Source organism: Hyla sarda, chromosome 2, assembly GCF_029499605.1.
Source record: "Hyla sarda isolate aHylSar1 chromosome 2, aHylSar1.hap1, whole genome shotgun sequence".
Lineage (NCBI taxonomy): Eukaryota > Metazoa > Chordata > Amphibia > Anura > Hylidae > Hyla > Hyla sarda.
In genome coordinates, this window is record NC_079190.1 from 250,068,370 (window position 1) to 250,081,568 (window position 13,199).

The following is a 13,199-nucleotide window of genomic DNA, read 5'->3' on the forward strand; positions in this document are numbered from 1 at the left end:
TTAATATATTCATTAATGACCTTGTAGTGGGGTTGAATAGTAAAGTAGCAATCTTTGCAGATGATACTAAACTCTGTAAAACGGTAAACACTATAGAGGACAGTGCACTGTTTCAAATGGATCTGGATAGGTTGGTAGTTTGGGCTGGGAAGTGGCAGATGAGGTTCAACACTGATAAATGTAAGGTAATGCACATGGGGAAGAAAAATCCAGGCTAGGATTATGTATTAAATGGGAGCACACTTGGGACGACTGACATGGAAAAGGACTTGGGAGTCTTAGTTAACAGTAAATTTAGCTGTAGTGACCAGTGTCGGCAGCTGCTGGCAAGGCAAATAATCATGGGGTGCATCAATAGGGGCATAGATGCCCATGACAAGGAAATCTACCGCTGTACAAATCACTAGTCAGACCACACGTAGAATACTGTGTACAGTACTGAGCACCAGTGTACAAGAAAGATATAGTGGAGCTGGAGAGGGTTCATAGACGGGCAACCAGAGTAATACGGGGAATGGGAGGACTACAGTACCCAGAAAGATTATCTGAATAGGGGTTATTTAGTTTAGAAAAATGAAGGCTTAGGGGCAACCTAATAACCATGTATAAATATATCAGGGGACAGTACAGAGATCTCTCCCATGATCTATTTATACCCAGGATTGTATCTATAACAATGGGGCATCCTCTACGTCTTGAGGAAAGAAGTTTTCTACACCAGCACAGATGGGGGTTCCTTAATGTAAGAGCAGTGAGACTGTGGAATTCTCTGCCTGAGGAGGTGGTCATGGGGAACTCTGTAAGAGAATAATAACATTACATGTTATGTATACTAGATTTATAGGGACAGAAGGTTGATCCAGGGATTTATTCTGATGTCATATTTGGAGTCGGGAAGGAATTTTTTGCCTTCCTCTGGATCAACTCAGTAGGGACATAGGTTGAACTTGATGGACACTGGTCTTTTTCAACCTTACGAAGTATGTTACTATGTTGTTCACTGTAAAACATACTGACTTCAGGTTTCCTATCTCCTTCCTACAGCTACATTTCTGGTTTGGAGGGATGGCAGTCCCCTGTTCTTGTGTTCGCTACTGATGCCAGAGGCTGGTCCTACACCAACATTTATCTTTTTATACTTTAGATAGTTGACACATTTTTTTTTTTTCAACTGTAAATTTTTATTAGGTTTGTGATTAAGACAAAAAAATATAATCAAGTACACAAAATGGAGCAAACAAACATCAGGGACTGTGAGATAAATGCCAATATTGGGGACAATAACTACCATAAACACCTAACTTCAAAGCAAGTCACCATAAATAAAGTGTAATAATACAATGACAATAAGGGGAAATAATGCGACTAAATCAGGTCGAGACATATATCGGGGTGGGTGGGGGGGGGGAGAAGGGTAGGGAGGAAGGAGGGAATGGGAAAGAAAAGACAAAATAACAAACCAACAACACAAGAAAGGGAAACATAAGGGGCGAAGAGACCAGAAAAACAGTAAAGGGGAGAGAAAGGCGAAAACAAGAGAAGAAAAACAAGGAGCCCAGCCAAGAGTAGTAAGATAGAAAGTAGAAGAGAAAGTAAGATCATGGAGGCTGCCTGTCAGTGAATATATCCCACGGATCCCATATGGACAAAAACAAAGGGATAGTATTAATTAGGGAAGCAGTAAGGGATTCTAGGGAGCAAATTTCTCTGATTCAGGCTTTAACACCTTAAGGACCATGGACGTGTATACACGTCCAGGCTGAATGCACGTTCAGCCATTAGGACGTGTATACTCGTCCATGGCTCTCGTGGGTGCTGCCCAGTGCACCCTCGAGATCGCAGCAGGGACTAGGCTGTAACACACAGCTGGGACCCTGCCGCAATGCCGGGACTGAAGTAAACTTCAGTCCCGGCATTTTAACCCTTACAGCCGCGGTCGTAAGTGACCGCTGGCTGTAAGTGTTATGACAGAGGGAGGGAGCTCCCTCTGTCACCCCTGCAGCACCCCACAGCGCGATCGCGGGGTGCTGTGTGTAACCCCGGCGGGCGGGGACCTGCGTTACTGCCGGGACAGAAGAAACTTCGGTCCCGGCAGTTTAACCCTTACAGCCGCGGTCGGAAGCGATCGCGAGCTGTAAAGAGTTTTGACAGAGGGAGGGGGCTCCCTCTCTCTCTCTCCTGTAGCATCCCGCAACTATCGCGGGGTGCTGCTGCTTACCTGGGCAGCCGGGGGTCTTTACTAGGACCCCCAGGTCTGCCCCAGTTATTGCCTGATAGGATGGGCCTGAGGCACGTCCTGATATGCTGCCTGCTAGTGTAAAACTGGCAGGCAGCATATATCTGCAATGCTTTGGAATACTAAGTATTCCAAAGCATAAAAAAAAGTGTAAAAAAAATATATAAAATAAATAAGTGTAAAAAAGAAAGTGTAAAGACAATAAATGTAAAAAAAAAAAAAAAAGTGTAAAAAAATTTATAAAAATACATTTATTAAATAAATATCATCAAAAATAAAAATATGTGTAGGATCACACGGCGCACATCCGCAGCATATTACATGCTGCAGATGCCCGCCAGCAGTCACGATAATGAGCTCCCTGCTGCGGCTAGGTAGCTTTGTGTGTCCACTCATAGCGGCAGATTTCCTGACGGCAGTCATGAGCGGACACACTTAGCTACCCAGCCGCAGCAGTGATCTCGCCCCTTGTGACTGCTGCCGGGGGCATCCGCAGTGTGAAATAAGCCGGGGATGTGCTCTGTGCCCCTACACTGCGTCCCGTTCATACTGCGTTTGTGCAGTGTTAGAGGTATCCGTCAGCATCACCTCAAAAAGAGTGATGCTGACGTATACTGTAGCAGCTCCATTCATTTCTGAATGATACTGCTACAGTATACATTGGCATCCCTTTTTTGACATGACAACGGATACCTGTACTGCAGAAACGCAGTATGAATGGGGACTATTCATATAATGATGCCCTGAAAGCCAAAGGGGGCTCCTCTCCTTCTTGGTCCTACCAGGCGGTCAAGCAACCAGATATAGCCTAAGTAGGGGAACTGCCCAGCCCGGGACGAACAGGGTGATAAAATATGGGGCGTATTTCCTCCATTTCAAAGCGACTTACCAAAATGATGTCCCACAAATAAAGAATTTGTGGGAAAAAAAGCTAATTTCTATTTTTTCCACTGACTTTGAAATAATTTTAGCCACACAATAAGGGCTCAACGTACTCACTTTTTCCCTAGGTGAATACTTTAGGGAGTGTAGTTTCGAAAATGGGGTCACTTCTGGGGGTGCGGTATTGTTCTGACAGCTAGAATGCTTTGCAAGATGAAGTGCGTTCTATAATTTGTATAATGATATCCTGAAAGCCAAATGGGGCTCCTCTCCTTTTGGGTCCCACCATATGGCCATGCAACCCAATATGGTCTAAGCAGGGGTATTACCGAACACGGGACAAACAGCGTAATAAAATATGGGGCGCAATTTCTACTTTTCAGATGCAATGTACAAAAAATATGTCCCACAAATGATGCAATTGTGAAAAAAAAAAGAAAATTTAAATTTTTCCACTGATTTTGTATCCATTCCAGCCACACAAAAAGGTGTGGGGGATATTTCCAAACACGGGCCGAGCAGCTTAATAAAACATAGGGTGCATTTCTTGCAATATCAGAAGTGATGTACTAAAAATATGTCCCACAAATTATGCATTTGTGAAAAAATGCAAATTTTAAATTTTTAACACTGACTTTGTAATAATTCCTGCCAAAAAACTATGGTGTTAAAATATTCACTGTACCCCCTAGCGAATACCTCTAGTTTTTAAAATGGGGTCATTTGGGGGTGTTCCTATGTTCTACCACCTTCAAATTTCTGTAAATCTTGCATAGCACATAAAAAAAGATGTACTTTTCACATTTTCAAAATTTCAAGTTAAATTGTTAGGCTTCTAATTAATTTAAAATGTGAATTAAAAACAAAAAAATGCTGTCAAAATAAAGTAGACATCTGAATGTATAAGTTTCATAAACTATTTGGTCAGTAAGTATAAATATATGCAACCTATTAGTGTTAAAATAGCAAAAAATCTTAATTTTTCTTAAAATGTCATGATTTTTTTGCATTGTAAAAGAAAACTACAAATGATATCGGCTTACTTTTATATGTACATGAAGGACAACTTATGACAAAAAAACATTGTCAGAATTATCGTGATTGGCAAAACGTTACCAGAGTTATTTTCTTATAAAGACAGACATCCCCGATTTTAAAAAACAGGCCTGGTCTTTCAGGAGCGTACAGGTTTACTTGTGTTGGTCCATAAGGGGTTAAGCTCATCAGCTGAGGGAGGCAGGGTCTGTTTACAATGTTTAGCAATAAGGGTTTTAGCCACCAGGGCTATATGCTGAAAGAGCTTTAAAGGCTTTTTCGATAAAACTCTGGTATAAAGGTGCAGGAGAAAGACCCTAGGGTCTAGGGGGACAAGGACTCCTTGAACTGCACGAATCATTTGCTGTAGCTGGACCCAAAAATGAACCACCAGTGGGCAAGACCAAAAAAATATATGGAAAATAGTACCTAGGCCAATACCGCATCGCCAGCATTGGGGAGGGATGCCAGGATTCAACTTGTTCAGAAGAACCGGAGTATGACGCCAACCCATGAGCATTTTGCATTGCGTTTCTTTATAGGCCGTACAAATAGCAGCCCGCTCGCAGATAATGTGCCATTGAGTGATAGTTATCGTGGTCTGGAGAGCCTCATCCCAGTGACTCATATAGCGATGGGAAGGAGGAGGTCCATCTGGAGGGGATAGCAAAAAAGAATATATGCTAGAGAGTAGTCCCTTCACCTGAGGGCCGCTTCTACACAGCCTCTCAAAACCCATGGGTAAAGATACTGTCAATGAGCACAGCCTGGAGGACAAGAAATGGCAGAGCTGGATATAGTGGGCTTCTTCAGAGGGAGGGAGGTCCCAGCGAGCTACTAACTGGTCAAAAGCCATGAGGGAACGAGTAAGGGGATCAACTACATCAGCCCAGCAGAAAAGACCTCTAGAACCCCATTCCCTGACCATATCCAAGGACAGTCCTGGAGAGAAATCAGGATGATGCAAGAAAGACTGCAAGGGATAAAAAGAGGAAAGAAGCCCAAACCGTCTGGAGCAGTAAGTCCACACATAGCGGGAGAGCAACATTGGACCCAGAAGGGGCCCTCCTGGGGACGGGAGCAGAAAAATCCACAGGAGGGAATTAGGATGAATCGGGGCCAGCCACAATTTTTCCAATTCCATCCATTTACTGTAAGCAGGATAAGTGAACCATGCTACCAAGTGGCGTAAATGGGCAGCCCAGTAATATTTAACTACATCAGGGACGCCCAGCCCCCCCCCCCCCCCCCCAACCTACTAGCAAGCATAACCGACATAGGGACATGTTTGGCATTCCAAATAAACTGAAAAATACCCCACTGAAAAGAGCATAGCACAGCTAAAGGGACTCTTACGACAGCGTCTCGAAAAAGTAGAGTAATTTAGGGTGGATGGTCATCTTCACCGCCACAATACATCCGAAAAAAGAAAAATACTGGGACCTCCATTTATCCATTAACCCCTTCAGGACCAAGCCCATTTTGGCCTTAAGGACCAGAGCGTTTTTTGCACATCTGACCACTGTCACTTTAAACATTAATAACTCTGGAATGCTTTTAGTTATCATTCTGATTCCGAGATTGTTTTTTCGTGACATATTCTACTTTAACATGGTGGTAAATTTTTGTGGTAATTTGCATCCTTTCCTTGTGAAAAATCCTAAAATTTGATGAAAAATTTGAAAATTTTGCATTTTTCTAACTTTGAAGCTCTCTGCTTGTAAGGAAAATGTATATTACAAATAAAAAAAAATTTTATTCACATATACAATATGTCTACTTTATGTCTGCATCATAAAAGTGACAAGTTTTTACTTTTGGAAGACACCAGAGGGCTTCAAAGTTCAGCAGCAATTTTCCAATTTTTCACAAAATTTTCAAACTCACTATTTTTCAGGGACCAGTTCAGGTTTGAAGTGGATTTGAAGGGTCTTCTTATTAGAAATACCCCACAAAAGACCCCATTATAAAAACTGCACCCCCCAAAGTATTCAAAATGACATTCAGTCATCATTTTAACCCTTTAGGTGTTTCACAGGAATAGAAGCAAAGTGAAGGAGAAAATTCACAATCTTCATTTTTTACACTCGCATGTTCTTGTAGACCCAATTTTTAAATTTTTACAAGGGGTAAAAGGAGAAAATGTATACTTATATTTGTAGCCCAATTTCTCTCGAGTAAGCACATACCTCATATGTCTATGTAAAGTGTTCGGTGGGCGCAGTAGAGGGCTCAGAAGGGAAAGAGCGATAAGGGGATTTTGGAGAGTACGTTTTTCTGAAATGGTTTTTGGGGGCATGTTGCATTTAGGAAGCCCTTATGGTGCCAGAACAGCAAAAAACCCTCACATGGCATACCATTTTGGAAACTAGACCCCTTGAGGTACGTAACAAGGAATAAAGTGAGCCTTAATACCCCACAGGTGTTTCACGACTTTTGCATATGTAAAAAAAAAAATTTTTTTTTCACTAAAATGTGTGTTTCCCCCCAAATTTCACATTTTTCCAAGGGTTAATAGCAGGAAATACCCCCCAATATTTGTAACCCCTTCTCTTCTGAGTATGGAGGTACCCCATAAGTTGACCTGAAGTGCACTATGGGTGAACTACAATGCTCAGAAGAGAAGGAGTCATATTTGGCTTTTTGAGAGCAAATTTTGCTCGGGTGGCATGTCGCATTTAGGAAGCCCCTATGGTGCCAGAACAGCAAAAAATACCCACATGGCATACCATTTTGGAAACTAGACCCCTTGAGGAATGTAATAAGGAATAAAGTGAGCCTTATTACCCCACAGGTGTTTCATGAATTTTGCATATGTAAAAAAAAAAAAAAAAATTCCACTAAAATGTGTGTTTCCCCCCTAATTTCACCTTTTTGCAAGGGTTAATAGCAGAAAATACTCCCCAAAATTTGTAACCCCATCTCTTCTGAGTATGGAGGTACCCCATAAGTTGACCTGAAGTGCACTATGGGCGAACTACAATGCTCAGAAGAGAAGGAGTCATATTTGGCTTTTTGAGAGCAAATTTTGCTCGGGGAGCATGTCGCATTTAGGAAGCCCCTAAGGTGCCAGAACAGCAAAAAAAAACACATGGCATACCATTTTGGAAACTAAACCCCTTGAGGAACGTAACAAGGGGTACAGTGAGCATTTGCCCCCCACTGGTGTCTGACAGATCTTTGGAACAGTGGGCTGTACAAGTTTTCATTTTCATGGACCACTGTTCCAAAGATCTGTCAGACACCTGTGGGGGGTAAATTCTCACTGCACCCCTCATTACATTCCGTGAGGGGTGTCGTTTTCGAAATGGGGTCACATGTGGGGTTTTTTTTTTTTTGCATTTGTCAAAACCGCTGTAACAATCAGCCACCCCTGTGCAAATCACCTCAAATGTACATGGTGCGCTCTCCCTTCTGGGCCTTGTTGTGCGCACCCAGAGCACTTTGCGCTCACATATGGGGTATCTCTGTAGTCGGGAGAAATTGCGTTACAAATTTTGGGGGGCTTTTTTCCCTTTTACCTCTTGTGAAAATGTAAAGTATAGGGCAACATCAGCATGTTAGTGTAAAAAATAAAAAAAATTTACACTAACATTCTGGTGTAGACCCCAACATTTCCTTTTCATGAAGGGTTAAAGAAGAAAAAGCCCCCCAAACCTTGTAACGCAATTTCTCCCGAGTACGGAGATACCCCATATGTGGCCCTAAACTGTTGCCCTGAAATACGACAGGGCTCCAAAGTGAGAGCGCCATGTGCATTTGAGGCCTAAATTAGGGATTTGCATAGGGGTGGACATAGGGGTATTCTACGCCAGTGATTCCCAAACAGGGTGCCTCCAGCTGTTGCAAAACTCCCAGCATGCCTGGACAGTCAACGGCTGTCCGACAATACTGGGAGTTGTTGTTTTTCAACAGCTGGAGGCTCTGCTTTGGAAACAGTGGTGTACCGGATGTTCTTATTGGGGGAGGGGGGCTGTGTAAGGGTATGTGTATATGTAGTGTTTTTAACTTTTTATTTTATTTTGTGTTAGTGTAGTGTAGTGTTTTTAGGGTACAGTCACATGGGCGGGGGATTACAGCGAGTTTCCCAGCGCAAAATTTGCTGCATCTCAAGATGCGAGAAACCCACTGTAAAAGCCTCGCCCATGTGAATGTACCCTGTACATTCACGGGGGTGGCGGGGCGGGGGGCTTGCATCAGCTGTTGCAAAACCACAACTCCCAGCATGCATGGTCTGTTAGTGCATGCTGGGAGTCATAGTTTTGCAACAGCTGGAGGCACACAGGTTAGGAAACACTGAGTTAGAAACAGACAATGTTTCCCAACCAGTGTGTCTCCAGTTGTTGCAAAACTACAACTCCCAGCATGCCCAGAAAGCTGAAGGGCATGCTGGGAGTTGTAGTACGGCAACATCTGAAGGGCCAGATGTTGCTGAACTAAAACTCCCAGCATGCCTGGACAGTCAGTGCATGCTGGGAGTTTTAGTTTTGCAACAGCTGGAAGAGCACAGATTGGAGACCATTATACAATGGTCTCCAAACTGGGGCCCTCCAGATGTAGCAAAACTACAACTCCCAGCATGCATGGTCTTTTAGTGCATGCTGGGAGTTATAGTTTTGCAACAGCTGGAGGCACACAGGTTAGGAAACACTGAGTTAGAAACAATGTTTCCCAACCAGTGTGTCTCCAGCTGTTGCAAAACTACAACTCCCAGCATGCCCAGACAGCTGAAGGGCATGCTGGGAGTTGTAGTTTGGCAACATCTGAAGGGCCAGATGTTGCTTAACTAAAACTCCCAGCATGCCTGGACAGTCAGTGCATGCTGGGAGTTTTAGTTTTGCAACAGCTGGAAGAGCACAGATTGGAGACCATTATACAATGGTCTCCAAACTGAGGCCCTCCAGATGTTGCAAAACTACAACTCCCAGCATGCCCAGACAGCCAAAGGCTGTCTAGGCATGCTGGGAGTTGTAGTTTTCAGACTCCTAGAAGCAGCAGTGAAGATCTTCACTGCTGCCTCTGAGGACTACATACTTACCCGTCGCTGCTCGTCCACGTGGCCGGTCCCGCGCTGCTCCTCGGTCCCGCTGCTGGATCAGGTAAGTCCGCCGGTCCCCACGTGTTCCCCCCGAATGCCGCAGGTCCCCGCGAGCCCCTGCAGCCTTCGTCCCCCGTTCTGCCCGACTTCCAGGGGCGGGCAGTGCGGGGGATCTGAACTTTCACCCCAGATCACTGTGATTGGTCCACAGGGACCAATCACAGTGATCGCTGACCAGGACCATCAATTGATGGTCCTGGGGGTGAAGCAGAAGTTGTCCCCTGCTGGAAACAGCGGGACTTCTGCCAGTTAACCCGTGCGATGCTGCGCATCGCCGGGTTAACTGCATGTCATTTATAAACGCCGGGATGCGCGAACGCACTGCACAACCCGGCGTTTATATATGACATTCTGCGGGAAGGGGTTAAAGCACGTCATTCCTGAAAAAGAGCAGGGAAGTTAGCTGAATACAAAGAGGATTAGCGGGGAGAGAGGGACACACCCAAATATTTAATAGCAGAGGGAGACCATCGAAAAGAGTAGTTAGCCCATAGAAGGGGAAATCAAGGGAGGAGGGAGATTAAGAAGCATAGCTTCAGACTTAGAGAGGCTGACCTTATAGCCAGAAACTAGACCATAAGCATGGAGGAGTTTATACAGAGAACGCCGAGACAATAAGGGGTTAGTGAGGGAAAGCAAGACATTGTCAGCAAAAAAGGCTAATCTTAAATTCCCGACCATGGAAAGCCACACCCGAGATGTCCGGATCCCCCCCCCCCCCCCCCCCCCCGGATCAGTGCCGCAAAAGGATCTATGCATAAAGCAAAGATCAGGTGGAAAGCGGGCAACCCTGTCTATTACCGTTAAATAGTGGGAAGGACAGGGAAGAGGCATGAGGAAGTTTAAGGGAGGCAGTGGGAGAGGAGTAAAGACCCCGCAGTGCAGTAAGGAAGTTACCAGAAATGCCAAATTTTGGGAGAGTGGCAAACAAGAACAACCATTCCAAACTATCAAAGGCCTTTTGATCGTCCTAGCTCAGGATGAGAGCTTGGTCCAACCTCCGGTTGACAACATCTATAAGGTCCACCACCCTTCTCGAGTTATCACCCCCTTGCTGGCACTGAATAAAACTGACTAGATTCTTGTGTACAAGGGCAGTGAGAAAGTGGCAAAGGCGGTTCGCCAACACCTTGGAGAACAGCTTGAAATCAGAATTGAGAAGGGCAATGGGTCTGTAGCTGGAGTAATCATGGGGATCTTTACCTGGTTTGCGAATCAGTGTAATCGAGGAATGGAGAAAAGACTGCGGGATATCCCCCGCCCCCCCCCATGAAAGAATTAAAAAGAGGGACAAGCTTAGGAAGGAGAATGGAGGAAAAGGTCTTATAGTACAGATAAGTGAAGCCATCTGGGTCTGGAGAGCGCCCCACTGGGAGAGTCTTAAGAACTTCAGAAAGCTACTCAAGAGTCATGGGAGTATTCAGAGTCTGTCAGCCCTAGGAAGCATTGTCAAACTACATAGAAATAGGAGTCAAGCGCTGCGGCATGCTCACCTGAATCCGAGGGGAGTTGAGAGGGAAGGCAATATAGCTGAGAATAGTAGTCGGAAAAAAGGCAACAGAGAGCATCGGGATAATGCTGGAGGGTACTGCAAGAGTCTCTCAGAGCAGAGGGAACCTGGCAGCAGCACGGTCTCGCAGCCGCACGGTCTCGCAGTTGCCTCGCCAATATAGTATGCGCCTTGTTACCCTTTTCATAGAAATGTTGCTTCGCATACAGCAATTGACGTTCAACCTTATAAAGGGCCAAATCACTCAACTGGGACCGTGTTGAGACCAAACGCTTCAGCACCGAGAGAGGGGGAGAGGTTAAGAGATGGGTTTCCAAAAGTGTTATCTGAGACCGGAGTTCCCAGTTGCGAGCCATGGCATCACGTTTCTGTCTGGAGCCTAAATTGATACAATGTCCTCTGACCAGCACTTTATGGGCCTCCCACAACACCACTGGAGAAGACACAGAGCCTTCATTGTTAGCAAAATTCTTGAGTATGCTTGCCTGGATCGAGTCTTGGGAATCATTAAGAAGCCAGTGACAGCGGCAAAGATAGGTGGAGAAAGAGAGAAGGACCGGGGTATGATCAGACCAAGAGAGAGATTCCCGAGAAGCACAGGAGACCATAGGGAGGTTACCAAAGAAATAGTCAATGCAAGTGTGTAGTTTGTGAGGATGAGAGTAGAAGGTAAAAGAGTGGGTGATTAATATGCCAGAGGTCATACAAGGAAGCCGAAAGGATCAAGCGCCGTAAAAGCGTAGATAAGCGCAATTGGGAAGGAGAGGGCAATGCACCAGTAGTAGAGTGGCGATCAATAAAGGGGGAGAAAACTAAATTAAAGTCACCACCCAAAAGCCACGCCGAGGATGGGTAGTTATGTAAACGAGACAAAACCTGTTGCAAAAAAGGTACCTGGGAGGTATTGGGAGCATATACATTACAAATGAGCATTTGTGCAAGGGTGCTCACTCAGACCAAAATGGAATCTTGTAGAAGTCATGGGAGATGGAAAGAGCCAGGAGAACCACTGCGGCAGCCGTCCGGACCTAAGAAAGAGAAAAGAAAATAGGAAAGACAAGCAAAAGATAGAGATAAAAGGGCAGAGGACAAAAGGAGGGATCAGAGGACAAAGGAGCAACAACAAAAGAGAGAACATAAAGAGGAGTGAGTCCCCAGTACACGAGTTGGGGGACTGGCAAGTCCAGAGCTTCACAGAATGCCGGCAGGTCGGTGAAGGATCTCAGTACAGCAGAGAGTCTGTCAGTCGGGCCTGCAAGGCAAAGGTTAAAGACAACCTGTAGGGGATCTGAGCAGAGCGCAGGGATGACAGGGGCGGCTGCAGCATCCACCTTTTACATAAGGTGATCCAGGAGAGGTCTTGATATAGTTGAATAGGAGCACCGTCAAAGTTCTTGAGATAGTGTGACTTTGCCATGATACTTTCCTTTAGTTGAGAATCAGCAACACAACAAATTACGTCCCGGGGAGGGGACCATTAACAGGGCGGAGGGCCCTATGAGCATGGTCCAGCTTGACTCTGTGAGAGGGTCATATTTCTGTGAGAAATCATATTGAATATAGCTTCCAGGGTAGCATGCAAGTCCTCCACCCAAGCGGCCTCAGGAAGCCCATGGACATTGTTGTTACGCCTGCCCATTATCCAGGTCCTCGACATGGGAGTACAGGTCAGTGAAAAAGTCAGATTGGGCAGCAATGGTACTTTGAAGCTGAGCAACATATGGCTGCCTGGAGTTTTGGGCTTCCTCTAGGCCCTCCACCCTGTCAGAAACATGCTGGAGGTCCTGGGGGAGAACGGAAATTTCCGCCCTGCAAGCATCCTTGACCTTGGTGATGAGGGCCTTAAAGTCCTCCTTGGTGTGGGTATTTGAGAGAGCAGTTAGCCAGAGGAACTGGGGTTGGGGCCTGGAACCCTGGAGCAATCTAAGTCAGAGTCCAGGCCGGCATTCCAAGCAAAGTGCTCAGCGGGTGGCCCCTGAGGTCTGTGGGACTGAAGCAAGGTCCTGTGCAGAGACAGTCCTTGGGGCCCCTGCGGCATGCTTAAGAGCAGACATGATTCTCTGGGGTGTAGGAGGACCACTGAGGGGCGAAGTAGAGGCCTGGAGGGAGACCCCTTGCAAGGGATCAGGAACTGAATGTGGTAGAGCAGACCAGTCCCCAGAGAGCACTGAAGGGGACACAGTAGGAGCTGAGGGTACTTTGGCAGGTGAGCACCCAGGAAGAGGGGGACTCCCGATCGGAGAGGCCTTCACAAGGTCAGCCCAAGATGGCCGCCTGCTCCCTGAAGGTCTGCAGGGGACGAGGAGGAGACTGAGTGAGCCGGGGACAGTAGGGCTGGGGGCACACTCACCGAAGCTCCGCTGTCTTTAGGAGGGGTCCTGCTGTTACAGGTGCCAGTCAGCAGCACCTCCTGGATCTGCAGCACTGGGGAGTCCCAC

General features: G+C 45.8%; 1 protein-coding gene across 2 annotated transcripts in view; it reads left to right on the plus strand.

Moving 5' to 3' along the window:
* KPNA6 (karyopherin subunit alpha 6) overlaps positions 1-13,199 on the plus strand; it is a 44,116-nt gene that overhangs the window by 8,584 nt on the left and 22,333 nt on the right. The window contains exon 2 of one of the 2 annotated variants that reach the window (XM_056556944.1): positions 1,045-1,106. The exons of the other annotated variant lie outside the window; for it this stretch is intronic. Within the exon in view, the coding sequence (XP_056412919.1) occupies positions 1,098-1,106 (9 nt within the window). The 5' untranslated portion in view covers positions 1,045-1,097. The remainder of the gene's footprint in view (positions 1-1,044; positions 1,107-13,199) is intronic. 2 annotated transcript variants of the gene reach the window in all.